We start from the raw sequence: 27417 nt of genomic DNA on the forward strand, positions 1-27417 counted from the left end.
CCAGAGGGCATGGGTAATCGTGAAAGGAGAAAAGTTTAAAGGGAATATTAGCAGGGAACTTCTTCACACAGAGTGGTGAGTGTGTGGAATAAGCTGCCGGATAAAGTGGTAAATGCAGGATCACTTTTAACATTTAAGAAAAACTTGGACGGGTTCATGGATGAGGGGGGTGTGGAGGGAAACGGTCCAAGTGCAGGTCAGTGGAACTAGGCAAAAATATGGTTCGACACATACAAGAAGGGCCAAAAGGCCTGCTTCTGAGCTGTAATTTTCTATGGTTCTATGTGTTATTATTAGTATTGAATAATAGTTGGCTTTGGTATCAACATTAACATTAGCTACCCTAACATTTTGGGTGCCATTTTCCAATTGTTGGGATCTGCACAGAGGAACATAAAATTATTGGTAAAATCCATATAAACAAGCATTACTTTTAACCAAACCTTTGCCAAAGAAATGTTGACATTAGCTGTATGCATGAGAATCTTTGTTTTTGTTAAATAACTGAATAGTTATGATATCAATATGAATTTATAATTAGCTTATCTCTGAGAATTTCCTAATATGTTGGATTGCATATCAAAATTAAAGGAGTATTTTACCATGTACAAAATATTCTGTCAGTTGCCAGTGCAGATCTCTTAGTAATAACTGGAAAGCCCTGCATATATCATTCACTTCCAAGTTTCACTACCGCAAGTTGAAGGTCTTGCCTGAGGTGTAGCAATGCCAATCACTCTCTTAAGCAGCTTCCATGTCTTGGGTTAGAGATGTGTCCAATATCCAGCTTACGGAAATGTAACCCATGATTTTAAAAGCTTTATCCTTCATGATGCGAATCAGCTGCATTGACCCTTCCATATGCTTCTTAATCTTTGAAGGTGCTCAATTACTGGGTCAGATTAAGCTGTAGACTAATTACACAATACATGGACATTTGAGGGCAGCACTATGGTTAGTTTCACATAGTTTAATCAGTCCAGCTTGTCTTTGTGTAATAATATAAAAAAAAGAACATAACCCATTGGCATGCAAAAGCATAACTTCATGAAATAACTGCTAACTTACTCTCTTGTATGCTAAACTTGGACTGACAAAAGTAACTTTCTAATAGGTGACCTAACATCCTATCTTTCTGTGCCTGTTTGTAATCGGTATCTGTTCACAGCTAGAAAAGACAGCCTGTGTGATCACTTGTGCTGTGTGCATGCCTAACCCGATGGATATGAACTGTTTATCAATGACTGAATGCCATATTGTTTACAATCTTTAGAAATGCAATTTCAATGTGTGGCTTATTTACGCTTTAACCATCATTTACCTTGTTGCTTTTTTTGCTTGCACTTTGTGAATACACTTTGCTTTAAAGACCCAACATTTAAATGTGATTTCTTCCCAAAATTGTTAGAGAACTTTTTCAGTGCAGAATGTAGCTATTTGAGCTATTGTATCTGCACCCCCTCTGAGCAATTCCTTTCAGTGCCATTCTCACATTTTCTCACTGTAATCCTAAACACACTCGCCCTTTTCAGATAACCTTCCATTTGTGGAAACTGATTCAGAAAAATCCCATGATTGTCATGTTTCACTCCTGGCACATGATTGCTGCCACCCCTATATCTTTTATAGAGACATCTATCTTTGCTGTAGCATAGGAGTGCATTTATTAGCCATGCAATAAAACATTTGTGTGCATTTCTTATCTCTTTACATTGAATAACAGGTGAAAATAATGCAAGTTTCCAGCAGCTGGTTAGCTTGTTTGCAAATTTTGTCAACCTTTATTTGTTAGTAAAATAATTCAAGTAAATGAACTTGAAGAAATGAAGCCAAACCTTTTGTCCTTGATTCTGACTTGTAGCTTGTGGAGTAATTGAATTAGGATCATACCAGCACAGTTCTAATAACTTACTTTTTTTTTAATATCCAATTCAGTCCATTCAAAGTCTCAGCAAGTGAGACAATCCCAATCCAAGCTGACAAGACAGGCTCACCACTTCCTGTCTTGGGCTTGATCTACATGATCCAAGCTGCTTGGAGCAGGCATTGCATCTTCTCCAAGGCTTGATTTCATTTGCACCTCAGCTAAAAGGCTTAGATGCTGCTTTAAAAAAATTGCTTCAAATGAAGCCTCAGCGTAACCTCATGACCTCAACCAAATGAAGGATATCATTATAGTATAATAACTTGTTTTTGACTTAATTGGATAAGCATTGTCAATAGCAAAGCTGTGGGCCTAAATTTGCTTCAGCAGGGAAGCAAGGGCATTCACCCATTCATTCATGAGTCTTGCCACCTCACCATACATTGGTACCGCAACTGATTACAGTTTCCTTTTACCAGGCAATTACAACAGAGAGCTGCAGTGATGTCATCAGGCTGTCCATGCATTAAAGGATTTTCACAAAATCACAAACTGAAAACAAAAAGCAATAAAAAAAAATCTTTTGCAAACCAAATTAAAGTTTGGAATTATACACATGATTAGGTAGAAGCTAAAATATTTGCACCTTTTTAAAAAAGAATATTTAAAATTTAGCTTAAATCTCATCATTTAACAACATTCCAAACTATAATTTTTGTTTTTTGGGGGGTGGTGTGGTCAGTTCTATTTGTCAAATTTTGTTGGGGGATGGGCAAATCCTGCCCTACAGACCAGTCAAGGGAGTACTGGAGTGACTGAATGAAGGTGGGTAACTGTTTTAGCAACAGTGGAGGTAAAGTGACAGTAAAGGTGGCACATCTTGCAGAGATGGAAATAGACAGTCTCAATGATGGTTAGGTTGTGGGCGTTGAGGGTCATGTGAGATAAAGTTTGCAGCTCAAATGCACAAGCCCAGAGCCTAGACATTTCCAACCTTTGAATGAGTTCCAAAGAGAACAATTAAATGTTTATTTAACTTCTAACCTTAGAAGAAACATACTATTGCACTTGAGAACAATATAGTTGGCTGGATTTTGCGGTTAAAGTGACAGCAAGATTAACAGCTATCACTGTCATTTATGTGAAATTGGACAGTAACTTCCAGTAACTGGATATACAGATTCAACACAAATCAGGGAGGTGCCTGACCTCCAAAAGCTGCATGGGGATAGTCTGGTTCCTCTTTCCAATATGCTTATCCATATTTATAAAACAAATTACAGTTGAAGAGCCTTGCAACTTGGCAAATCAAAATCACAGTAGGAAGAGCCAGTTAGAAATTCAGGTATTTTACATGAACAATCGACAATCATTAATCTGAAAAATCTATGAAATGAATGAACCAACACAACAAAATCAAAATATATATGCCATTTTCCCATCAATGCTCTGCTTGCTGGTTAGACTCAAAACTAGATTTTTACATTAAAAATGCACCACCATTAATAAACCTGCCTCCAATACTGCTGTGTTTGGGTCAATGAAAGCACTCCTGAAAGTTTGATTTGGGGTCAAATTTTTTCCCTAGACTTGACTTCCATCAGCTAACAATGGTTATCAGCACAATCTGAGATTCCCAGATTCACGGTCCATATGGATGCATTGTAGAATCATAGAATCATACAGTGCAGAAAGAGGCCCTTCGGCCCATCGAGTCTGCATTCTACACAATCCCACCCAGGCCCTACCCCTATATATTATACCCACTAATCCCTTTAACCTATGCACCCCTGGACACACTAAGGGGCAATTTCTTAGCATAGCCAATCAGCCTAATCCACACATCTTTGGGAAGGAAACCCATGCAGACACGGGGAGAATGTGCAAACTCCACACAGATGGTGACCTGAGTCGAGAATCGACCCAGGAGCTGTGAAGCAGCAGTGCTAACCACTGTGCTACCGTGCTGCCTTAAAATAACAATGCCCAATGTGGGGCTTGAACCCACAACCCTGCGATTGAGTCTCATGCTCTACTGACTGAGCTAGCCGGGCACATTGTAAAAGACAAACTAGGGCGTATCATTTACAATTGCAGGTCACATGCAAACATGTCCTTTCTACATGCTTTCAAAGGACCCAGGCAAAGAATTTATAAGTCTTTTCAGGTTTAAAATTTTCGACTATAACTAAAACATAATTTACTTTTCCCTTCAGAGGGGGTAAACTTAGAAGCACAGATGAAAAACCATTATTATTTTAAAGGAGAATACTTGAGTTTGAAAGGAAACAAAATGTATATATTTTTAAAGGCGATAATCTTTGTCATGTCATAGAATCATACAGTGCAGAAAGAGGGCATTTGGCCAATTGAGTCTGCATGAACACCGTCCCACCCAGGCCCCACCCCCCCCATCCCTACCTATTATACCCACTAACCCCTCTAACCTTCACATCCCCGGACACTAAGGGGCAATTTCTTAGCATGGCTAATCAACCTAACCCGTACATCTTTGGACTGTGGGAGGAAACCGGAGTTCCCGGAGGAAACCCATGCAGACACGAGAAGAACGTGCAAACTCCACACAGACAGTGACCTGAGCCAGGAATTGAACCCAGGATGCTGGAGCTGTGAAGCAGTCGTGCTAACCACTGTGCTACCGTACCGCCCGGTATTTCAATTGAGAAGGAACAGCAGAATCCTGACGGTGCAGATGGAGGCCATTCGGCCCATTGAATCTTCTTTGATTCTCTGGCAGAGCTTCCCACCCGGGCCATCCCTCTGACCTACCTCTGCAACCCCATGCATTTATCAGGGTTAGTCCCCTAACCTACACATCTTGGGACACTTAGGGACAATTTAACATGACCAATCCGCCTAACATCTTTGGACTGTGGGAGGAAACCAAAGCATTCAGAAGAAATCCACACAAATACAGGGAGAATGTGCAAACTCCACAGTCACCCAAGTGTGGAATTGAACCCATCCCCTAACGCTGAGAGGCAACAGTGTTAACCACTGCTACCTGCTGTCCAATCGTGGGTGAAACTGAGAAGCCCTCATGCAAAGAAGGGTGTAGTATACTGCCACCAGTCCTGTCATATTTTGAACACTTCTGAAGAGACTTTATATTAAAATAGTTTTTTTCCTGGGATTTAGATCTTGTTAGGCCAGCATTTGTTGCCCACTCCCAATTTCCCTTGAGAAAGTGTTGCACAGTGCCTTCTTGAATTGCTACCATTCATCTGGTATAGGTACACCCACTTTTATCCTGAAACTCTGCTGGCATGATTCTTCTTGTGGCAGGACGTCTATTATTGTTGTCCAAATATTCTTAAACCAAGATCTGTCATCGCCTTGGTCTCCACTCCAGAAACCCTTTCTCCATTTAACTATTCCTTACATTGACTTCCTTGCAGGCCATGCATCATCTAGGGTCCAGTATAGATCTGAATGATCATCTTAGAGTGTCTCTAGTTGGATGTGTGAGTGAGAAGATGAGTACATGATGGATATACCTGTTGTTAGGATCTCAGTGTCAGATCAATTCTCCTGACTGCTGCTTTCCTGAAGACTCACATTCCAATCATTATGCATGTAAATTGAGTTTGTGTCTTTGTGCCCTGTTTGTGATCAGAACTCCCACCCACCTGACGAAGGAACAGCATGTTCCGAAAGCTTGTGGCGTTTGCTATAATTGAACCTGTTTGACTTTAAGCTGGTGTTATGAGATGAATTTGTGTTTACCCCAGTCCAACGCCGGCAGCTCCACATCGTGGCTTCTTTCCTGTGCAGAGCAATACAATAGGTGGGATTTATGGCCCTGCTCATCCCAAAACTGTAAGATTCTGCCCAAGATCAACAGACCTTTCCATGGTCCACCCTTCACCCGCCCTGATTCCCACAGCAGGCGGGCGGTACAATTCCAGCCAATAAGTTTCTGTTGGCCACTGTTTCCATTACAGCTCTGATCTCAGCATGAGTGCCAGAATCTGTCTGATCTTTGAACATCAAAACTTGTTCAACACAATACAAAGTGATATGGGCAACACATTGTCTCAGTTGAGAGTAATCCCAGAGTCTCAGTTACCTTTTGCTGTGGTTTCTCCAGTACTTTGTTGCTTACCCAAATTATATGCACTTTTCTTGTATGTAAGAACAGACTGGTTGTTAGTTTGAATACTATACTGATTAAAATTAACCATTATTGAATTTATTTTGCATATGTATTAACCATAAATGAATTGGTTCTTCCATGTTTGCTTTTACTGCAGGATTCTACAGTGTTAAAATTAAATTGTTCCATGGAAGAAAAAGTTCACACAATTTCTTTAGAGTATTGGGTTGTAACCTTAAGTTGGCTCCTACATTTTGACTTCAAAAATCTGTAAAATTGCTGCCATTGCAATTAAATTTGTTGACCTTGTGATGTTGTTAAACTTTTCCTGCAAGTGTTAGGAAATTGCCATTCACACTCTGCCATCTACCATATGGCTCTGCCTCTTGTGCTGACAAGTCTTTTAACATGCACTGCTAGAATTCAGCACTCTGCTGTGCCTGATTTTAGCTGAGACGAATATTTATGTTCCTATGTCACATGCATGGCTTCACTTTGCTAAACGTTATGCTTAAAAGAGTAACCCAGCTTTTATATAGTGCTTAGAAGGGCTTTCTCTATCCGCCCCCATTGTATTTGTCAGGCTTCCATCACCAAACTCTTGAATTGCTGGTGAGAATTATGTCTTTGTTTCATCTAAAAAAAATTAGAACAAAATCTGTGATTTATGAAAGCATCAGGATCATTGGATAGGTGGAAGATCTACTCCATAATGGTGGATTGTAACACTCAATTTTAGGGCCATTATCTTTGAATAAAATATCTTCCCCAGTGTATAAACCTCTTACCCATTTGCATGTCCAGTGTCCCCTCCACCATTCCATCACAGTGCAATCCACAAGTACTACTCCACACTGCTTATCTGCTCTCTTCCAGCACAAGTCCACAATCCATCATGTTCTGTTGTATTTTCTATCAGTACCAAGGCATCTTTTCCCTCTTGATCCTACTTATTGTACAATTTAATATACATTTCTTAGCATTTTGATTTTTTAAGATGTTAAAAAGTGCACATATATAATGGAACTTAATAGTAATCAAGTCCAATGGCTAAGCACAGAATTGCTTCCCAAAACAGTAATAAAATTGTCTCACCACAAGAAAAAATGGCCTTGAAATACACTTTGTTCTATAGTACTGCAGCAGATAGTGCATATTCGATATCCTGCTGTTACAGTGGCATAGCAAGCCTTTAAAAGGAAGAAAAGCAGTCTGATAGTACCCTGAAACTTGAACCATTTTCTCATTTACAAAATATCTTAATCAAATAACAGTTAATATCAGATCAGAGTTGGTTTTATTAGTAACAGCTGTAACTTGTATTTGTGAGAGAACACCTACTATAATGTATAAATATGCACAACGTTGTACAACGTTTTGTCAATCGTATAGCTGTCCATAATAGGGTCTAATCTGACTCATGTTGGACAACTGTACATGAAATATAATAAAATAAAAACATTAAACCAGGCATGGATTTCTCTTGCACAGCCTTTTTAAATTGCATGGCAAATTTCAATATGCTGTTGAAAATTCAAGTATGAAGCAACAAAGATAGAAGAAGATTCCTTAGTATCTCAAAATGCTTCAATTAGGAGTTAATATCTAAGAACATAAGAAATAGGAGCAGGAGAAGGCCATCTAGCCCGTCAATAAGATCATGGCTGATCTGAATTGGATCAGTTCCACTTTCCTGCTTTCTCCCCATAACCCTTAATTCCCTTGTCTATCAAAAACCTATCTACCCGTGACTTAAATATATTCAGCGAGGTAGCCTCCACCACTTCAATGGGCAGAGAATTCCAGAGATTCACCACCCTTTGAGTGAAGAAATTCCTCCTCAACTCTGATCTAAACTGCACCCCCCTTAAGGCTGTGCCCTCTAGTCCAATTTCTAAGCAGGAAGAATCTCTCTACCTCTACCCTATCTATCCCCTTCATTATCTTATATGTCTCTATAAGATCCCCCCTCATCCTTCTAAACTCGAGTACAGACCTAGTCTATTTAGTCTCTCTTCATAGTCCAACCCCCCTATCTCCGATATCAGCCTAGTGAACCTCCTCTGCACTCCCCCCAAGGCCAATATATCCTTGCGCAAGTGTGGCGACAAAACTGCACACAGTACTCCAGTTGTAGCCTCACCAGTACCCTGTACAGTTGCAGCAAGACCTCCCTGCTTTTATATTCTATCCCCCTTGCTATAAAGGCCAACATTCCATTCGCCTTCTTGATCACCTGCTGCACCTGCAGACTGGGTTTTTGCGACTCGTGCACAAGGACCCCCAGGTCCCTTTGCACCGTAGCATGCTGCAGCTTTTCGCCTTTTAAATAACAATCCCTCCTACTACGATTTTTGCCAAAGTGGATAACCTCACACTTGCTAACATTATACTCCATCTGTGACACTTTAGTGACCTTAACAATCACAATTTTAAAAAAGTCTGTTAATATTGATACTACCTGTTTAGGTGCCTCTGTCTCAATCTCTTGCAATTGCCTTCCAATTTATATATCCATATACAAGCACTTCTCTTTTATTATTGTTTACATATTTCTATAATTTTTAAATCTATTGTTACAAGTCAGGTTGGATACTTCAAGGTGTTCTATGAAGCTCTCCTGACCTGTGACGTTTTACGTTGAATTTGGGTAAGATGCACACGAGAGGTTTCACTTCAGGTGTGTTCCAACTGACCCACCGGTAGGTTTTATCAAAAACAAAGTTTAATTAAGTTTAATATTATTACGTATTACAAGACAATAAGCCAGAACTTTTAACAATTACAAACAAGCACAACAACCATGATAATGTAAAGCTCTTAAAGAAACATATCTCATAGCCAATATCCAACACATAAAACCTTCCAAATAAACACAATACAGCATAGGTTAATGCCCATTTGTTACAGGAATCCCACCTCCTGGGTTGAAAATCCCTTGCAATGAAAGTCAGAAGAGATTGCAGTCAAATCTGTTTCCCAGAACACAGCTTCTTTAAGGCAGAACCAAACAAAGAGAACAACATAGAGACTGCTACTTAGCTTGCTGCTAAACTGCTTCCAAAAACACTGTCCAAACCAAAACTAAGAGCCTAAAGGAAAAAACCCCTATCACCTGACTGCCACAAACGAAATTGAAAGCCTATCACCTGACTGCTGCAGTTTAGCTCCACCCACCCAATGACCTCGCTGAAGCTGGAAGTCTCATGATTTTAAAAAAACTTAAAGGTACACTCACATGACACTATCTTGATATTTTTGATATCTGCCACTATCTTGAGACATCTCGAACTAACATTTCTATTTGTATCTTTGACACTTTTCACTCCAGTTCTTGTTGGCTCTTATGCTTTTATTGTGTGGACAAATTTATGGTTTTTTGAATTTAAACTTATTGCTTTCGTGGTACCAAGATTTGCAAACCATTTGAAAATATTTAATTTTTGTCCTAATGTTGTAAAACATTTTGAATATGATGGCATGTGAAACCTATTCAAAGCAAAGACATGAAGTATATTCAAAACAGCATGAACTTAACATTTAGGGATTCTCCTTCATGATTGTGAGGGTCTGGTTAGTTTAGAAGGACTACAACATTGGCATCTGTGGAAAATGCCTAGCTATGTCTTGTCCACAAAAAGCAGGACAAATCCAACCTGCCACTTACCACTCCATCATCGATCATCAGCAAAGTGATAGAAGGGGTTGTCAGCAGTGCTATCAAGTGGCAATTACTCAGTAATGATGTGCTCACTGGTGCTCAATTTGATTCCTGTCAAGGTTACTCATAGAAGTAAGAGCTGAATTTCAGAGGTGAGAATAACTGCCCTTGACATCAAGACAACATTTGACCGAATGTGGCATCAAGCAGCTGTAGCAATGTTGCAGTATTGGGAATTAGGGTAAAACTTTACACTGGAGTTGTTTTGTTTGGAGTCATCCTGGTGCAAAGGAAGGTGGATGTGGTTATTGGAGGTCAATCATCTCATTCAGCAGAGTTTCTCCAGATAGTGTCTTGGGCCCAACTTTCCTCTGCTTTATCAATGACATTCCCTCCAGTACAAGGTCAGAAGTGGGGATGTTTGCAGATGATTTCAAAATGTTTAGACTTTTTGTGACTCCTGAAATAATACAACAGCTTGACAACATTCAGGCTGGGCAAGTAACATTCACACCACACAAGTACAAGGCAATGACTATCTCCAACAGGAGAGTATTCAACCATCTCCTCTGTTGACATTGAATGACATTACCATCGCTGAATCCTCCACTATCAAAATTGTTAGGATTATCATTAATCATAAACCGAAATGGACTAGCCATGTAACTACTGAGGCTGCAAGAGCAGGTCAGAAGCTGGGAATTCTGTTGAGAGTAACACACCTTTTGACTTCTTACCCCATCACGAGGCACAAATTGCCTGGATATGTTCAGTTCCAATAACACTTGAAGCTTGACAGCACCCAGGAAGCAACCAAATTGATTTGCTCCCCATCCACCACCTTTAGCACCTGCTTGTTCCACCGCCAATACACAGTGGCAGCAGTTTGTATTGCCTCTTCTTTGACAGTACCTTTTGAACCTGTGACCGCTTATCACGAAGAAGGACAAGGACAGCAGATGCATGACAAAACCACAACTTGCAAATTCCCCTCCAAGCTGCATACCATCCTAACATGGAACTGCATCGCCATTCCTTCGCTGTCACTAGTTCAATATTCTGGAACTCCCTCCCTGAGAGCACTATGTGTACCTACACCACATGGATTACAACAGTTTAAGAAGGCAAATCACTGCCACCTTTTCAAGTAAAAATGTTGGCTGAGCCAGTGACATCCACGCCCCTGAAAGAATAAGAACACTCCTTCAGGTACTAGTTTACGAAATCTAGCATTTGTTGCTGTGCCATTTCTCAAAGTTTGGAGGAAGTTTTTTGTGCAAATTCTTAAATTACATTTTTATGTTTGTATATCTCTTGCATTTGTGTCCTGGCATCCAAGTTTTGCAACTCTCCCTCCTGAAGTGTTGCTATCAACCATCTATATGGCACCCAATTATATTATCTACACAGGGCAGTGGAAAAATTGCAAAATAAATGGCACTGGAAAACTGAAACATCAATCAGGTGTGATATATGCAGAATTTAAAGATAACAAGTTCCATGGTAGAGGGACCTAGATGTGGCCAAATGGGTTCAAGTATATTGAAAGCTTCAATGAGAATAAATTGGAAGGGGAAGGCAAGTTCATAGATGAAGACTACTATAAATGGATTGGCACATTTCATTAGAAAGCTCGCTGGGGCTGAAGTTGAAACTGGATATGTAATCCCTTTCTGGATGGGACTGATTCCTGCAACATTGTTATGCAATCTTAATATAATTTTTTTAAAACATCATTGTGTTTTTGTCCTGCTGAAATATTAGAGTATTGTAAGTGGATTTTCCTGGGGTCCCACTGAGAACCTTGTATTCAGCCAATCTCAGCAAACACAAAGACGTGCAAAAGACAGCATGCAGATAAAGATGTTCTTTATTTCACCAACACGTATTGAGAGAGAGATGGTCAGAGGATTCTAACCTCTCTAATGTTACATCACATGAGCACAACAGATATACTTTTCCGAAGATTTGATCCTCCCGCCCCAACTTTCATCCAATTACATTAATACTACTTATTATTAAATATGGCTCCCTGTGTGCAAGCAGATTTCTTGTACCCCACTGAGGCACGATTCTTTATGTATGAACCTAAACATTGGGTATTCTCAGATATAAAAGCAAAATACTGCAGCTGCTGGAAATCTGAAATAAAAATAGAAAATTATGGAACGGCTCAGCAGGCCCAACAGCATCTGTGGAGAGAGCAACAGAGAATGTTTTGAGTCTGTATGACTCTTGAGAGCTGAGTGTTCTCAGACTATTTTTTGATTCTGACCCCAAACCATGTGTACTTTCTAACAGGGAACCTTTGTAGATAACATTTTCCCTTTTAAGACCACGAAATATTGAGCTCGATTTTTCTTGCTGCTTTCTTGTCCTAGATAAAGTCAGCAAAACCAGGGCAGCCCAAAGATTGTTGATTCTGATCACTCTGGTATAAACTGCAATTGCAGTGGGCTAAATTTTTGCAGTGGCACTGACATTGAAACTATTGATGTTGCCATCATTACTCCAGTGAAATTGATAGCAACTTTGAGAGTTTGCACATATGCAAAATTAAACACACCTTGCTGTCAGTGATTCTACACTTCAGATTGCAATTAATGGAAATAACTTGAATTCATCATTACTTTCACTCTTATGCTATTAGTCTTGATGTTAAAAACCTTTACAAAAATTTCACCTTGTTGAATAAAGTCTAGTTGGATTTTCAGCAATAATTCCTTAATTACTTCTAAACATTGATGGTTTGAAAAGTTTATTTTATGTTCCTTCAATGTAGTTTTTTTCCTACTATTTAAAAAAACCTACATTTTCCTAAATTTCCTTTTCAAGTTTCTTTGGAATACAGGAATATTACATATTTTAATAAGATCACCTGTCATTCTTCTAAATTCCAATGAATGCAGGTTGCAATCTATCCTCCGCCTAGTGAACCTGCTTTCAGCTACTTCCAATGCTAGTATATCCTTCTTATGTAGCGAGACCCAAACTGCAGAGTACTTCATGTGTGGTTTCATCCATGTAATGTACAGCTGTGGCAAGACGTCCCTACTTTTATACTCCCATTTACAATAAAGGCCAACATTGTTTGCTTTTCTAGTTGATTGCCATACCTACATGCTAACTTTTGTGATTCGTGTGGAATGACACCCAAATCAATTCGTGCTGCTATACTCATCAGTATCTCCATTGAATTAATAATCTGCTTAAGTGGACAAGCTCACATTTTCCTACATTATATTCCATCTGCCAAATTTTTACCTACTCATGATCATCACCTGCAGACTCTCTCCTTCTCGTAACTAGTTCTCCTATCACTTTTGCATCATCAGCAAATTTGGCAACAATGCAGTTAACCCCTTCATCCGAGTGATGAATATAGAGTTTATGTAGTTGAGACACTAGTATTAATCTTCGGGCACTCACTCGTTACAGTTTGCTAATCTGAAAATGATCTATTTACCCTGACACTATTTCATGTTAGCCAATCTTCAAGTCGTACTCATGTAATACTATGGGTTCTTGTGCAGTAATCTTTTACCTGACATCATATTGAATGTAGTGTGGAAATTGAAATGCACTAGATCTACTGATGCCCCTTTATTCACTCTGTTTGTAGCGTCCTCAAAGAACTCTAATGCATTTGTCAGGCATGGAAGCAATGAACTTAGGTATAGTCTGATAGTTGAAGAGGCTTGTGGAACTTGAAGCAAATTGTTCTGAGAGTATTTTTGAAGGAGGGAAGCAAAGCTGTGTGCACGAATCAAGGGTTCAAATAACAATCCCAGGAAATACTGGGGCAAGGTTATGCAACCGGGGAGGTGATAGCCTAGTGATATAATCGCTAGAGTATTTAATCTAGAAACCCAGTTAATATTCTGGACACCTGGGTTTGAATCCTGCCACAGCAGATGGTGGAATTTGAATTCAATAAAAAAAAATCTGGAATTAAGAATCTACTGATGATCGTGAAATCATTGCTGATTATCAGAAAAATCCATCTGGTTCACTAATGTCCTTTAGGGAAGGAAATCTCTTGTCCTTACTTGGTCTGGCCTACATGTGATTCCAGAGAGCAATGTGGCCGACTCTCAACTGTCCTCAAAGGGCAAGTAGGGATGGGTAATAAATGCTGGCCAGCCAGCGATGCCCATATCCCATGAATGAATAAACAAAACTGTGTTCAGGGTCTGGGAGGGTTCAGTAATCTACGAAATATTTGAATAACTAAATTAGCAACATAACTGCACATCAAACTTTGTATGTGTAATGTCCTAACTATGTTCGAGACTGTGTGGGTTTTAACAAAAAGAAAATGTATGGTTTGAATTCATGGATTCAAATTGACAACAATTGATTTATTTGATAGATTTAGATTATTGCCTGCACAAAGAACACAACATACATGAAACTAAAACGGCAACCTGTGCAACACCCTAAAGACATCACCAGCAAACTGTGATCAGCTCTTGAAGCAACGTATAACCACTTGTTTTTTGATCAATTTTATTTTAGGCATATGCTTAGATGTAAAATCTCTTATCCACGACACTCCCTTCTGAACAGTGCAAGTTTTTTTTTGCATGGAAATTTAGCAGCATTAGACCAAACTGAAGCAGCTTGAGGAAATATTTTTTTCCAGAAAAGTTAAAGGCAAATTTGGCAACTTTTCGATATATGAGAATTAAACATTTGCAGTGAGTTTGTTACTTGTACATGTCATACATAAGGCCATGTGGCATTTTCAGAGTAAGATCACTTGGACATGGAAAGGGCTGAGAGGAATCATACATGAAGTGAGTTTCAACTGTCCTTTGCACAAAAGGAAATGCTCACTAAAGCCTAAGTTGAAAGAACTTGAAGCCAAATGGAATATATAATGAAATCCAACTCATTACCTTGACTTTCACGTTTACTGAATATATTGGGTACTCTGCAGCTTTCTATACCATAATTTTTGACTTTCATGGATCGATGTACTAACAAATACTGTACATTCACAGTTACTTGTGGTAAAATACAAAGTAGTTTTTTACTGTATTAACTAGCTCAAAGAGCTCTTGTTGCATTTTTTGAAATGCACCGTCTGGATTTTGTTAGCTAGTTTTACAATATAGAATATGATGTGCAGCCTTACATCATGTGACCAGAATACAAACACTCTTGTTTGGAAGAAAGGAATATGTAAGACTCATTGTACTAATATCAGTACCTTTGGAAAAACTGTCAGAGTTTGGTGGGACTACACTACACTCACCTGGTTCCATTCTTAGCTATCTAGTTATAGCCAGCAACAAAAACAGAAAATGCTGGAAAATCTGAGCAGGTCTGATGCCATCTGTGGAGAGAGAATAGAGCCAACATTTTGAGTCTGGATGACCCTTCGTCAGAGCTAAGGGCAAACAGAATCAGAAAAGATTTATACTACGCGAGGGGGAGCAGGGGGGCTGTAAAAGGACTCAGGGAATATAAAAGAGGTGCTGAGAGAGGTACTAAAAGTGAAGAGATCAGAACGTGTGAATGGCAGAACAGAGGTACAGATGGTCACGGCAGTTAGCCTGAAAGGAGGGGAGGCAAGAAGGAGAGTGGGAATCGAGAAGTGGAAAAATGGAAGAGAGAAAGAAGGATGGTAAAAATAGCTGAATCACATGAAAAGAAGAAACAGAATAAAATAAATGGAAAATGAGTGAAGGTTAATAACTAGTTATAGCCAGCCTGTCACTTGTAATGGCTTCTTTACTTCTATCTCGTTATCTCTGGTATCCTCCGAAGATCTATCCTTGGCCCCCTGCTATTTCTCATCTATTTACTACTACTTGTTGACATCTGAAAACACAAATTAGTTTTTGTATGAAGTTGAGACCATCCAGCACAGTCTTATAACAACCCTGTTTGATTTCTTCACTGTTGTTAGTTTATCAGATTTCTTGTCTGACACCCATAACTGGATGAGCAGAATTTTGTTCCCAAATAGACATAAGAAGACCGAAGCCAATGTCTTTGGACCCTGCTACAAACTCTGTTCCTGAGCTATTGACTTGATCTGTTTCTCTGGCAACTGTTTGAGGCTGAGCCAGACCGGTTGCTAGTTTGGTTTCATATTTGAGCCTGAGATGGACTTACAACAGTATATCAAAGCTAGCACCAAAATGATCTAATTCCATTTCCATTACATCACCTGTCTCCACCCTTGCCTCAGTTCATCAGCTACAGAAACCCTCATCCATGCCTTTGTTAACTGTGGGCTTGACTATTCCAGTGGAGCCCTGGTTGGCCTCCTATCTTCCGTAAGATCATCTTCTTTGACCAAACTTCAAGCCACCTGCTTGATATGGCTTTATGTGACTTGATGTAATTTTCCTTCATAACATTCTTGTGAAGCACTATGGAGCATGTTATTATGGTAAAGGCGCAATATAAATTTGATTTGTTGTTGATGCGTAAAGTTTTTCAGAGTCAGGCTAGGATTATTTAATTGAGCAGAGCATTACATGGTCAAGTTTTAGGTTGATCATGTTTTTCAAAGCTTGATTTGCCTTCCTAATTAAATCATTAGATGTACTGAAAGAAAACTATAGAAACAAATGGGAGAAAGTTGTTGATTTAATTTATTCATATTAATTTATTAATCTATTATGCATTGTAACTAAAGTGTTTGATTTAATGTGCATCATTGGTATAGTAAATTAATGCCAGGTTTTACCATTCTGACGCAGTGTACGTTGTGAAAGTGTGTGTGAGTGTGTACGTGCGTGTATATAAATGTATATATGTGTTAATTTATGTGGTTACATTTTCTTTTATGTATGACTGTTTAACATTTAATTTCATTTGCTATATTCATAAACTAAATAATTTAAGCTTCATACAAATTGTAAAGTATTATCATTCCATTGAAAATAATTCATCTAAGATGGAAATTGAGCCTGTTTGATGGGTAACTGTAATTTACAAGTAAGCTGCCTTCAAAGAATAATTAGTGATCAGCTGCAGCTCAGATGCTGTAAAAGAGTTGAACAATGGCGTTGCTTGAGCTTGCGCAAAACTCTGTTGCCTGTTTCCTGACTCGCATCATCCTTTCACTCATCATCTCTTCTGCTTGCTGATCTACATTGATTCCTGGTTTAATTTGCTTTCAAATCTCATTATGGCCTCACCCTGCTTTACACACAAGTGTCTGAGCTCTCTAACCTTTTCCTACAGCCCTCCAATATCTCTGTACTTCTCTGGTTTTGGCCTTTTGAGCGTTTATAATTTTAATTGGTGGCTGTGTCTTCGAATGCCTGGACACTTAATTCCAAAATTTCTTCTTTAAATCTCTCTGCCCCTCTACTTCACTTTCATCATTTAAGACATTCCTCACTCTTATTTAAGATGTTCCCTGAACCCTGTCTCTTTGCTCTGTCCTAATGTTTCTTCATTCGGCTTAGCAATTTTTGTTTGATAATATTCCTATGAACTGCCCTGAATGGTTTTATGGCATTAAAGCCACTATATAAATACAAGTTGAGTTGTTGCTATATTAAAGATAACTTGCTAATCTTTTGTGTTCTGATCAATGTCTTTGGGTGCCTGAAATCACCAACTAAATAGCTTGATTATTTCTTTGTCACGATCCAATTGAAATTTTGGTTAATCCTTTACATGTGGAAGGAAACAAAACCTCAAACATTTTGGATTTTAGAAACATTAGTTTTTATTAATTAAGTGAAGTCCTGCAGTCTGATTTGGTTCTCACTTTTATAACTTTGTTCAACCTTTCGCTTTTCTGTCTTCATTATTCAGCTGCGCCTTTTAATTTACTGGGTGTTTTGTTTCTGAATGGGGAGGATTAGCACACAAAACACTAATACCTTGGTAGCTTTAGAAAGCCATATTTCCATCACCGTAATATACCTTCCAGCTGAATTTATAAACCCCATCTTGGCCGTTTCAAAAAGCTTGACATGTATAGGACACTGAGTTTATAAAATTGATTGTTTTCAGTCTTTCTTTCTACAAATGCATTATACTGTAATTTCTGTTTTAAACTAATGCTTTCTCTTGATACGGTCCTTCAACTAATCACAGTTCAAACTTGCCTAATTTAAAACCAAGTATTTATCCTTTTTTGAAGATCGTGAAAATCAGACAACAATCTAATTTACATCTACTAATGCGTAGCTGATTTAATTGTTGAACGGAATTGGATAAACACCCTCCCTTATTGGCACACTTTTAAAGCTAACCACATTTTCATGAAATAGCTGGAAACACACACAATCTATGGATTATACTTAAATACTATAATTTGCCAATTACAGTAATGGGATATTTGTGTTAGGCTAGTACAAGGCTGTGTGTGAATGCCATTAATTGACTTAATCTGATCATATATTAAGCTATGTAATCATTTTTGTGCACTTTGTCATCCCTTTTGTAACAGAATAATGACAATGAGACAGCCTTGCACTGTGCAGCACAGTATGGTCACTCAGATGTTGTAAAAGTTCTTCTTGAGGAGCTCACAGATCCTACAATGAGAAACAACAAATTTGAAACTCCACTGGACTTGGCTGCATTATATGGGAGGCTGGAGGTTGTGAAAATGCTGCTTAATGCCCATCCAAACCTACTGAGCTGTAACACCAAGAAACACACACCGCTTCATTTGGCAGCAAGAAATGGGCAAAAAGCAGTAGTGGAAGTCCTTCTGGAAGCAGGAATGGACATTAACTATCAGGTAATGCCTAGGGTGTTTGTATCTGGAGGCACACACAACCAGTGGTTACTTATTTGTGTTTTTCCTGCAATTTTCTCATAATTTTCCTGGGTACACTATGTTTCCTTTTATAGTAACTTGCAGAAGTGATTATTTATCCACATGAGACCAATGTCAGTGAACTGCTAGGCTATGGGTAAAAATAAACCAAAATGGTAATTGCTGTGTCCGTCCTTGATGACCACAACACACTGCAGCAAGGCTTATTAATGGCGATGAGAAATACAATTCCCACAGTTTTAAATTTTTGTTTTCCTGTATTGATAGGAACACAGGAGCAGAAGTAGGTCATGCAACTCCTAGAGCCTGCTCCAGCTTTAAATTAAATCATGGCTGAAAATCAACCTCAACATTTTCTTGTGCTATCCCCATATCCCTGAGTATCATTTGCACTCATAAATCTATCAATCTTTGTCTTGAACATACTTAATGACTGAGCTATCACAGCCCACTCAGGTAGAGAATTTCCTCTGAGTGGAGGAGTTCCTCCTGATTTCAGTCCTAAATGGCTTGTCTCTTATTCTGAGAGTGTGGCCCCTGGATATCAACCCCCTTGTCAGGGAAAGAAGACTTTCTTCGTCGACAGTGTTTAGCCCTTGAGAATTTTCTAATTTTCAATGAAATCACCTCTCGTTCTTCTAAATCCCTGAGAATATAGGCCCAGTCTCCTCATAATGGTCCCAACATCCCAGAATTATTCTGGTGAAGCTCTGCTGCACTCGGAATGATACACAGGATGCTATGAAGATTGATGGAGTTGCTGATAGTGCTAGGGATTGTCAGAGAATACAGCAGGATATAGATTGGAGATTTGGGCACTGAAATAACAGGTGGAGTTTAATCCATGCAGATGCAAAGTGATGCATTTTGGAGGATCAAATTTAAGTATGAATTATACTGTAAATGGCAGAACCCTTAGGAACATTAACATGCAGAAGGATCTGTACGTGCAAGCCCACAGTTCCCTAAAAGTAGCAACATAAGTGGCCAAGGTGATTAAGAAAATATATGGCATGCTTGCTTTCATCAGCTGGGGCATTGAGTATAGGAGTTGGGAAATCATATTGCCGCTAAATAAAACCTTGGTTAGGCCACATTTGGAGTATTGGAGTTCTGGTCACTATGCTGTTAGAAGGATCTGGAAGCTTTGGAGAGAATGCAAAGAAGGTTCACCAAGATGTTGACTGGTTTCGAGCGTGTTAATTTTGAGGAGAAGTTGAATAAACCAGCTTTGTTTCCACTGAAAAGACAGAGGCTGAGGGGAGACCTGATAGAGGTCTACAGAATTATGAGGGGTGTAGACAGGGTGGATAATCAGAGGCTTTTTCCTAGGGTGGAAGTGTCAGTTACAAGTGGGCGCAGTTTCAAGGTGGAAAGGGGATAGTTTAAGGGAGTTGTGCAAAGGAAGCTTTTCGCGCAGAGTGCTGGGTGGAGTGTGTTGCCAGAGGCAGTCGTAGAAGCAGGCATGTTAGCAACATTTAAGAGGCATCTGGATGGGTACATGAATAGGGACGGAATTGAGAGATATGGAACTGTAAGGGAAGAAGTTTTTTTTATTTGTTTAGTTAGGGCTTCATGATTGGCACAGGCTTGGAGTGCCAAATCACCTGTTCCTGTGCTGTACTTTTATTTATTCTATGTTCTCCCTCAATGGCAAATATATTCTCCTTTATGTAAGGAGTCCAGAACTGAACACAATACTCCAGTTGTGGTCTAACTAAGGTTCTATACAATTGGAGCAAGACATTTTTACCCCATACTCAAATCATCTTGTGATAAAGGCAACATGTAATTTGCCTTCTGAATTGCTTATGAACAAGAAGCCCTAAGAAGCACTGATATAGTTCTGGATCTGTTAGAGGACAATTTAAAAAAAAAATTATGATTTGATGTTCCATTGTCAAAATCAATAAAGTCCTTGAAACAGTATGAGCAAGTGTTCATAGTTTTAATGAAGCAGACCATGCTTGATGCAATACTAAACGCACAAAATTATAGTGCAGGAGGATGGTAAACCATTTGTAGTCTTGTATTAGTACACAGAAGAGTCACATGAATCCCTTTTTTGGGAAATTTTAGTATTGTAGATGATTCATTGTGTAATTGAAGTAGTTCTGAATGATACAATCCAGTAAAGATCCAGGTTTAATCCCTATCTAGCTCTCAAATGGGATATTTTAGGGTTCTCCAGTTTTCTTCCCATTTCTGCTTGTTAGGAGATGAAATTTGAATTGCCTTCTCTCTTCTCATGACGATCAAATAACCCCTGATTAATATTTGTGTGGAACTTGGGTGAGGATAGGATTGCGATTAGTTGTGATTAGTGGCTTTTGGCCACTATGTATCGCCTCTTCTGAGGACTGAGTCTGGTTCTGCAGCGCAGGAGGGTGGAAGAGGAGGAAAGCGGTAGTAATAGGGGACTCGATAGTCAGAGGTACAGACAGGAGGTTCTGTGGTTGTGACAGAGACTCTTGGATGGTTTGTTGCCTCCCAGGTGTCAGGGTCAGGGATGTCTCTGATCATGTGCACAGCATTCTGAAATGGGAGGGTGATCAGCCAGATATCGTGGTACGTATTGTACCAATGACGTAGGAAGGAGAAGTGAGGAGGTCCTGAAGAGTGAGTTTAGAGAGCTTGGTAGGAAGTTAAAAAGCAGGACCCCAAGGGTAGTAATCTCAGGATTGCTACCTGTGCCACGTGCCAGTGAGGGTAAGAGTAGGATGCTCGGGCAGATGAACACGTGGCTGAGGAACTGGTGTAGGGGGCAGGGTTTCAGATTTCTAGATCATTGGGACCTCTTCTGGGGCAGGTGGGACCTGTACAAGAGAGATGGGTTACACCTGAACTACAAGGGGACCAACATACTTGTAGAGAGGTTTGCTAGTGTTGCTGGGGAGGATTTAAACTAGCTTTGCAGGGGGATGGGAACCAGAGTGCCAGAGCAAATAGTGGAGCAGGGGTGAAAATAAATGGTTGTTCATGCAAAATCACAAATAGAAGAGTTGTGTATGGTGGTAATAATCTTCTGCGGTGTGTCTGTTTCAATGCCAGGACTATTGTGGGGAAGGCAGATAAGTTGAGGGCATGGACTGACACATGGAATTATGACATTATAGCCATCAGTGAAAGTTGGCTACAGGACTGGCAACTCAGTGTTCCAGGGTTCCAATGTTTCAGATGTGGTGGAGGCAGAAGGATGAAGTGGTGGGGGGTGGTGTTGGCATTGCTGGTCAGGGAAAATGTTGCAGCAGTGCTCAGGCAGGACAGGGGCTTGTCTACCGAGGCCGTATGGGTGGGGCTGAGAAACAGGAAAGGTATGACCACATTAATGGAGTTGTATTATAGACCACCCAATAGTCAATGAGAAGTGAAGGAGCAAATCTGCAGAGGGATAGCAGACAACTGCAGGGAACATAAAGTTGTGATAGTAGGGGATTTTAATTTTCTACATATAGATTGGGACTCCCATCCTGTTAAAGGTCTAGATGGGTTGGAGTTTGTAAAATGTATTCAGGAAAATTTTCCAAATCAATATATAGAGGTGCCAACTAGAGATATTAGATCTCATATCAGGAAATGAGTTAGGTCAAGTGATGGAAGTGTGTGTAGGGGAACACTTTGGTTCCAGTGATCATAACGCCATTAGTTTCAACTTGATTGTGGATAAAGATAGGTCTGGTCCTCGGGTTGAGATTCTGAACTGGAAAAAGGCCAAATGTGAAGAAATGAGAAAGGATCTAAAAAGTGTGGATTGGGACAGGCTGTTCTCTGGCAAGGATGTGATTGGTAAGTGGGAGGCCTTCAAAGGAGAAACTTTGAGAGTGCAGAGTTTGTATGTTCCTGTCAGGATTAAAGGCAAAGTGAATAAGAATAAGGAACCTTGATTCTCGAGGGATATTGCAACTCTGATAAAGAAGAGAGAGATGTATGACGTGTAGGCAACAGGGAACAAGTAAGATGCTTGAGGAGTATAAAAAGTGCAAGATACTAATGAAAAATCAGGAGGGCTAAAAGAAGACATGAGGTTGCTTTGGCAGTCAAGGTGAAGGATAATCCTAAGAGCTTTTACAGGTATATTAACAGCAAAAGGATAGTAAGGGATAAAATAGGTCCTCTTGAAGATCAGAGTGGTCGGCTGTGTATGGAAAGAAAAGAAAGGGGGAAGGTATTAAATGGGTTTTTTGCATCTGTGTTTACTAAAGAAATTGGCATGGAGTCTATGGAAATAAAGCAAACAAGTAGGGACACCATGGAACCTATACAGATTAAATGGGAGGAGGTGCTTACTGTCTTGAGGCGAATCAGAGTAGATAAATCCCCAGGACCGGACAGGGTATTCCCTTGGACCTTGAATGAGGCTTGTGTTGAAATTGCAGGGGCCCTGGCAGATATATTTAAAATGTTGGTATCCACGGGTGAGGTGCTAGATGATTGAAGGATAGCTCATGTTTAAAAAAGGCTCAAAGTAATCCGGGAAATTATAGGCCGGTAAGTAGTAGGTAAATTATTGGAAGGAGTACTAAGAAATAGATCTACAAATACTTGGATAGACAGGGACTTATTAGGGAGAGTCAACATGGCTTTGTGCGTGGTAGGTCATGTTTAACCAATCTATTAGAGTTTTTTGAGGAGGTTACCAGGAAAATGGATGAAGGGAAGGCAGTGGATGTTGTCTGCATGGACTTCAGTCAGGCCTTTGACAAGGTCTTGCATGGAAGGTTAGTTAGGAAGGTTCAGCCGCTAGGTGTACATGGAGAGGTAGTAAATTGGATTAGACTCCGGCTCAATGGAAGAAGTCAGAGAGTGGTGGTGGAGGATTGCTTCTCTGAGTGAAGGCCTGTGACTAGTGGTGTGCCACAGGGATCAGTGCTGGGTCCATTGTTGTTTGTCATCAATATCAATAATCTGGATGATAATGTGGTAAATTGGATCAGCAAATTTGCTGATGATACAAAGATTGGAGGTGAAATGGACAGTGAGGAAGGTTTCCAAAGCTTGCAGAGGGATTTGGACCAGCTAGAAAAATGGGCTGAAAAATGGCAGATGGAGTTTTATGCAGACAAGTGTGAGATATTGCACTTTGGAAGGACAAACCAAGGTAGAACATACAAGGTAAATGGTAGGACACTGAAGAGTGCAGTAGAACAGAGGGATCTGGGAATACAGATACATAATTCCCTAAAAGTGGCATCACAGGTAGATAGGGTCATAAAGAGTGCTTTTGGTACATTGGCCTTTATAAATCAAAGTATTGAGTCTAAGAGTTGGAGTGTTATGGTGAGGTTGTATAAGACATTGGTGGGGCCGAATTTAGAGTATTGTGTGCAGTTTTGGTCACCTGATTACAAGAAAGATATTAATAAGGTTGAAAGAGTGCAGAGAAGGTTTACAGGGATGTTGCTGGGATTTGAGAAACTGAGTTAGAGAGAAAGGTTGAATAGGTTAGGACTTTATTCCCTGGAGCGTAGAAGAATGAGGGGAGATTTAATAGAGGTGTATGAAATTATGATGGATATAGATAGAGTGAATGCAAGCAGGCTTTTTCTACTGAGGCAAGGGGAGAAAAAAAACTAGAGGGCATGGGTTAAGGGTGAAGGGGGATAAGTTTAAAGGGAATATTTGTGGCGGGGGGGATTCTTCACACAGAGAGTGGTGGGAGTGTGGAATGAGCTAAAGGATGAAGTGGTGAAAGCGGCTCACTTTTAACATTTAAGAAAAACTTGGACAGATACATGGATGAGGAGGGTGTGGAGGGATATGGTTTAGGTGCAGTTCAGTGGAACTTGGCAGAAAAATGGTTTGGCGCAGCCAAGAAGGGTCATAAGATCTGTTTCTGTGCTGTAATGTTCTATGGTTCTATGGAATGGCTAGGTGAGCAAGGTAAGCATGGGGAAGAAGCATTTCTGCTAGTGCTCAATATAGTATAAATCATTGCCACCAGAGTGGAGCCACAGGAACAAAACAACATAGACAGTAATTATAAATGTAAGCTCACTTGTGCTTAGAACTTACAATTTTCCTGCTTGACAGCTTGATTTTAAAGATTGGGTGGGAGTAGTAATTTGTGCCTAAATTGCATTTTATTTCTTTTTACCCTTTTCCCAATCTCTAGACAGAAAAGGGTAGTGCACTTCATGAGGCTGCCTTGTTTGGGAAGACTGATGTAGTCCAGATACTCTTAGCATCTGGTAAGTTTTAGATCTCCAGTTGTTTAACTCAAGATATCAATCATAAATTTTCCAGTAGATTGTGTCTAATGTTTGGTCTTTGTGTGTCTGATTTAAATTTCTGAAATGTGTCTATTTTTCTATTTTTACTTTGCTCATGAATTCGGAAGAACTTGATAACCTGATGCTCATAATGTAGTCTTGAGAAAAGAATTTTCAATCCTTTTGATCTCCTCCTTCCTGTAGACCAGCTCTGTCTACCATCTTACCATGATGTGGAGTTGCTGGTGTTAGACTGGGGTAGGCTCACAACACCAGGTTACAGTCCAACAGATTTATTTGGTAGCACAAGCTTTTGGAGCATCGCTCCTTCATCAGGTGAGTGATGAAGGAGCAATGCTCTGAAAGCTTGTGCTATTAAACACACCTTTTAGACTTTAACCTGGTGTTGTGAGACTACTTATTGTGCCATCTTACCATTCTAACTTCTAGATGTTTTGGATTAGTTCAGTTTTCAAACTTCAATCATTTTCTACTAATATTTCAGCATTGTAAAGAAGAGCTTCATGGTATCAGCAATAAGCCAATGGCAAGTCATCCTGGAAGTTTCTGGACTTTTTTAAATAAATGCTTTTAAGGATTCTTTACTTAATTTGTTCAATTTTTTGTAATTATCTTTTAGGTGGCTAACTTCTCAAGTAAACTGTTGCATTTGCCATCTGCATTGTTAGGGACCAAATCAGAAACCCCAAGGTATATTATGAAGTTAGAGTAGATCCCGACTATGTTTTTGTTTTGGCACTAGTGTCAGGATAAGGTGTTTCACTCCAGGGGTGATTCTGTTGACACGCTAGGAAGCTTTTACGAAAACAATTTTTTTAACAATGCCGTTTAACTATAATAATTGAATTCGCTTAACTTTTACCAATTGAAATACTCAAAACATGACAAGATACAATTCTTGTTAACTATTAACCTATTTGTATTCCAATTCAAGCAATATTTCTCATAGACTTAAACTTCTCTTCAAACTCTGTTAGCAAACAACACAGGCTTACATGTTTTTATTTGTAACAATCCTAGCACGTTTGAGCACCTTTGGAGGGAGACACCTATCTTCTGGCAGCTCCATAATAGTAGTCTCCAGAGAGAGAGAGAGAAAGAGACACTTCTTGCTTCTTTCAGAACTAAGCAAAAACTGCTTGCTTTTCCCTGTAAGCTTAGCTCCTCTCCTTCAAATGACTGTCTCTTGTCAATCAACCTAATCAAAACCTATTCTGAAACCCCAGGGGAAAAATCAAAAATGCATTAACTCAGATTAAAATGAGGACTCCGTTAGCCAAGATAATTTATTAGCCTGCATTCTTAGCATGTGAGCTGCTAAATGCAGACCAGTGAGCACCATGCTAACACAGCTGAATTTTAAACATACCCCTTACAAGGAACAAATATGCATATGGGTTGCAAATCTCATTGTTTTCTGTTCCAAATCAGATTAAAATTGCGTACATTCATATGCACTTTTGTAATTTTCTCTACTGTCAGCTGGTACGGTAGGCGGCATAAAACAAGCTCAAACTGTGTGATTACGTTAATCATATACAACACTGTGGGTATGGACTGCTGCAGCTCAGGGAGTGCTCCGGAACACTCCATTATTGCATACACACTCGCCCCCCAAATGCACACCCAAACACGCGTGCACCATACACCCCCACATGCCCACCTATAGGGCCCCCCGCCCACGCACAGCCCCACAACTAGGCCTGAACTTTCCACGGTACAACATTGTGATCCCAGGTAACCATGTAGCTGAAGTGACTGTTTAAGCATCATTGTTAGTGAAAATGATATGTATCATGTTTCAGTATCCCTTTTCAAGTCTTTAAATCAGACATGATTGCACAGGTACATTTTAAACATTAATCTTTAATCATGATGAACTGTTACTCATGACAGACTCAAGTGCCAACAAAGTCAGCAACGCAAATATAGCTGTAAGAAACATAGAATCAGCAGTAGGCAAATTCAGCCCTTCGAACCTGCTTCACCATTCAATCAGATCATGGCTGTCTCCCTGATCTCAAATCCACCTCCCTACCTGTTCCCATATCCCTTAATCCCGTTTTTAATTAGAAATATACCTATCTCCTTCTTGAAATTATTCAACGATTCAGACTCCACCACGCTATGGGGCAGCAAGTTCCACAAATTCACCAACTTCTGTGAGAAGTAGTTCCTCCTCACCTCTGTTTTAAATCTACCACCTGTCAACCTATATGTGTGATCTCTTGTTCTAGATTGGCCCATAAGAGGATAAATTTGGTCTGCGTTTACTCTCTCAATCCCTTTTAAGTAAGAGGACATTGTGCTATATTTCTACTCTGGGGTAACCTTACTGATAGAACATAATGATTATCTTTACTCTCAGATCTGTGTCAGCTTTGTTTTGTGGACCATTTGTTGTAGGTCTGTGTATAGCGTATATGCTGTCTCCCTTTATATTCTTTACTGCTATTCGAGAAGAATGAAGTAAAGAATGGGGGAAGCGATGGCTTTATAATATTATTGCTAGAATATAAATCCAGAAACTCAACTAATGTTTTGGGGACCTGAGTTCAAATGCTGCTGCAACAGGTAGTGGAATTTGAATTCAATAAGAAGTGTTTGGAATTAAGAATCTACTGATGGCTATGAAACCATTGTCGATTGTCGGAAAACCCACTTGGTTCACTAATGTCCTTTAGGGAGAGAAGCCTGCTTTCCTTACCTGGTATGGCCTACATATGACTCTGGAGCCACAGCAATGTGGTTGACTGTCAACGGCCCTCCAAAAGCAACTTG

General features: G+C 39.6%; 1 protein-coding gene across 13 annotated transcripts in view; it reads left to right on the forward strand.

The window, feature by feature from the left end:
- The window catches only part of anks1aa (ankyrin repeat and sterile alpha motif domain containing 1Aa), a 373296-nt gene that overhangs the window by 98822 nt on the left and 247057 nt on the right, over nt 1-27417 (forward strand). For all 13 annotated transcript variants that reach the window (XM_080210246.1, XM_080210245.1, XM_080210251.1 and 10 more), the window contains 2 exons: nt 18071-18367; nt 24519-24594. In XM_080210246.1, coding sequence (XP_080066372.1) covers nt 18071-18367; nt 24519-24594 — 373 coding nt within the window. The remainder of the gene's footprint in view (nt 1-18070; nt 18368-24518; nt 24595-27417) is intronic.

Source organism: Carcharhinus amblyrhynchos, chromosome 22, assembly GCF_965287045.1.
Source record: "Carcharhinus amblyrhynchos chromosome 22, sCarAmb.v2.hapA, whole genome shotgun sequence".
Lineage (NCBI taxonomy): Eukaryota > Metazoa > Chordata > Chondrichthyes > Carcharhiniformes > Carcharhinidae > Carcharhinus > Carcharhinus amblyrhynchos.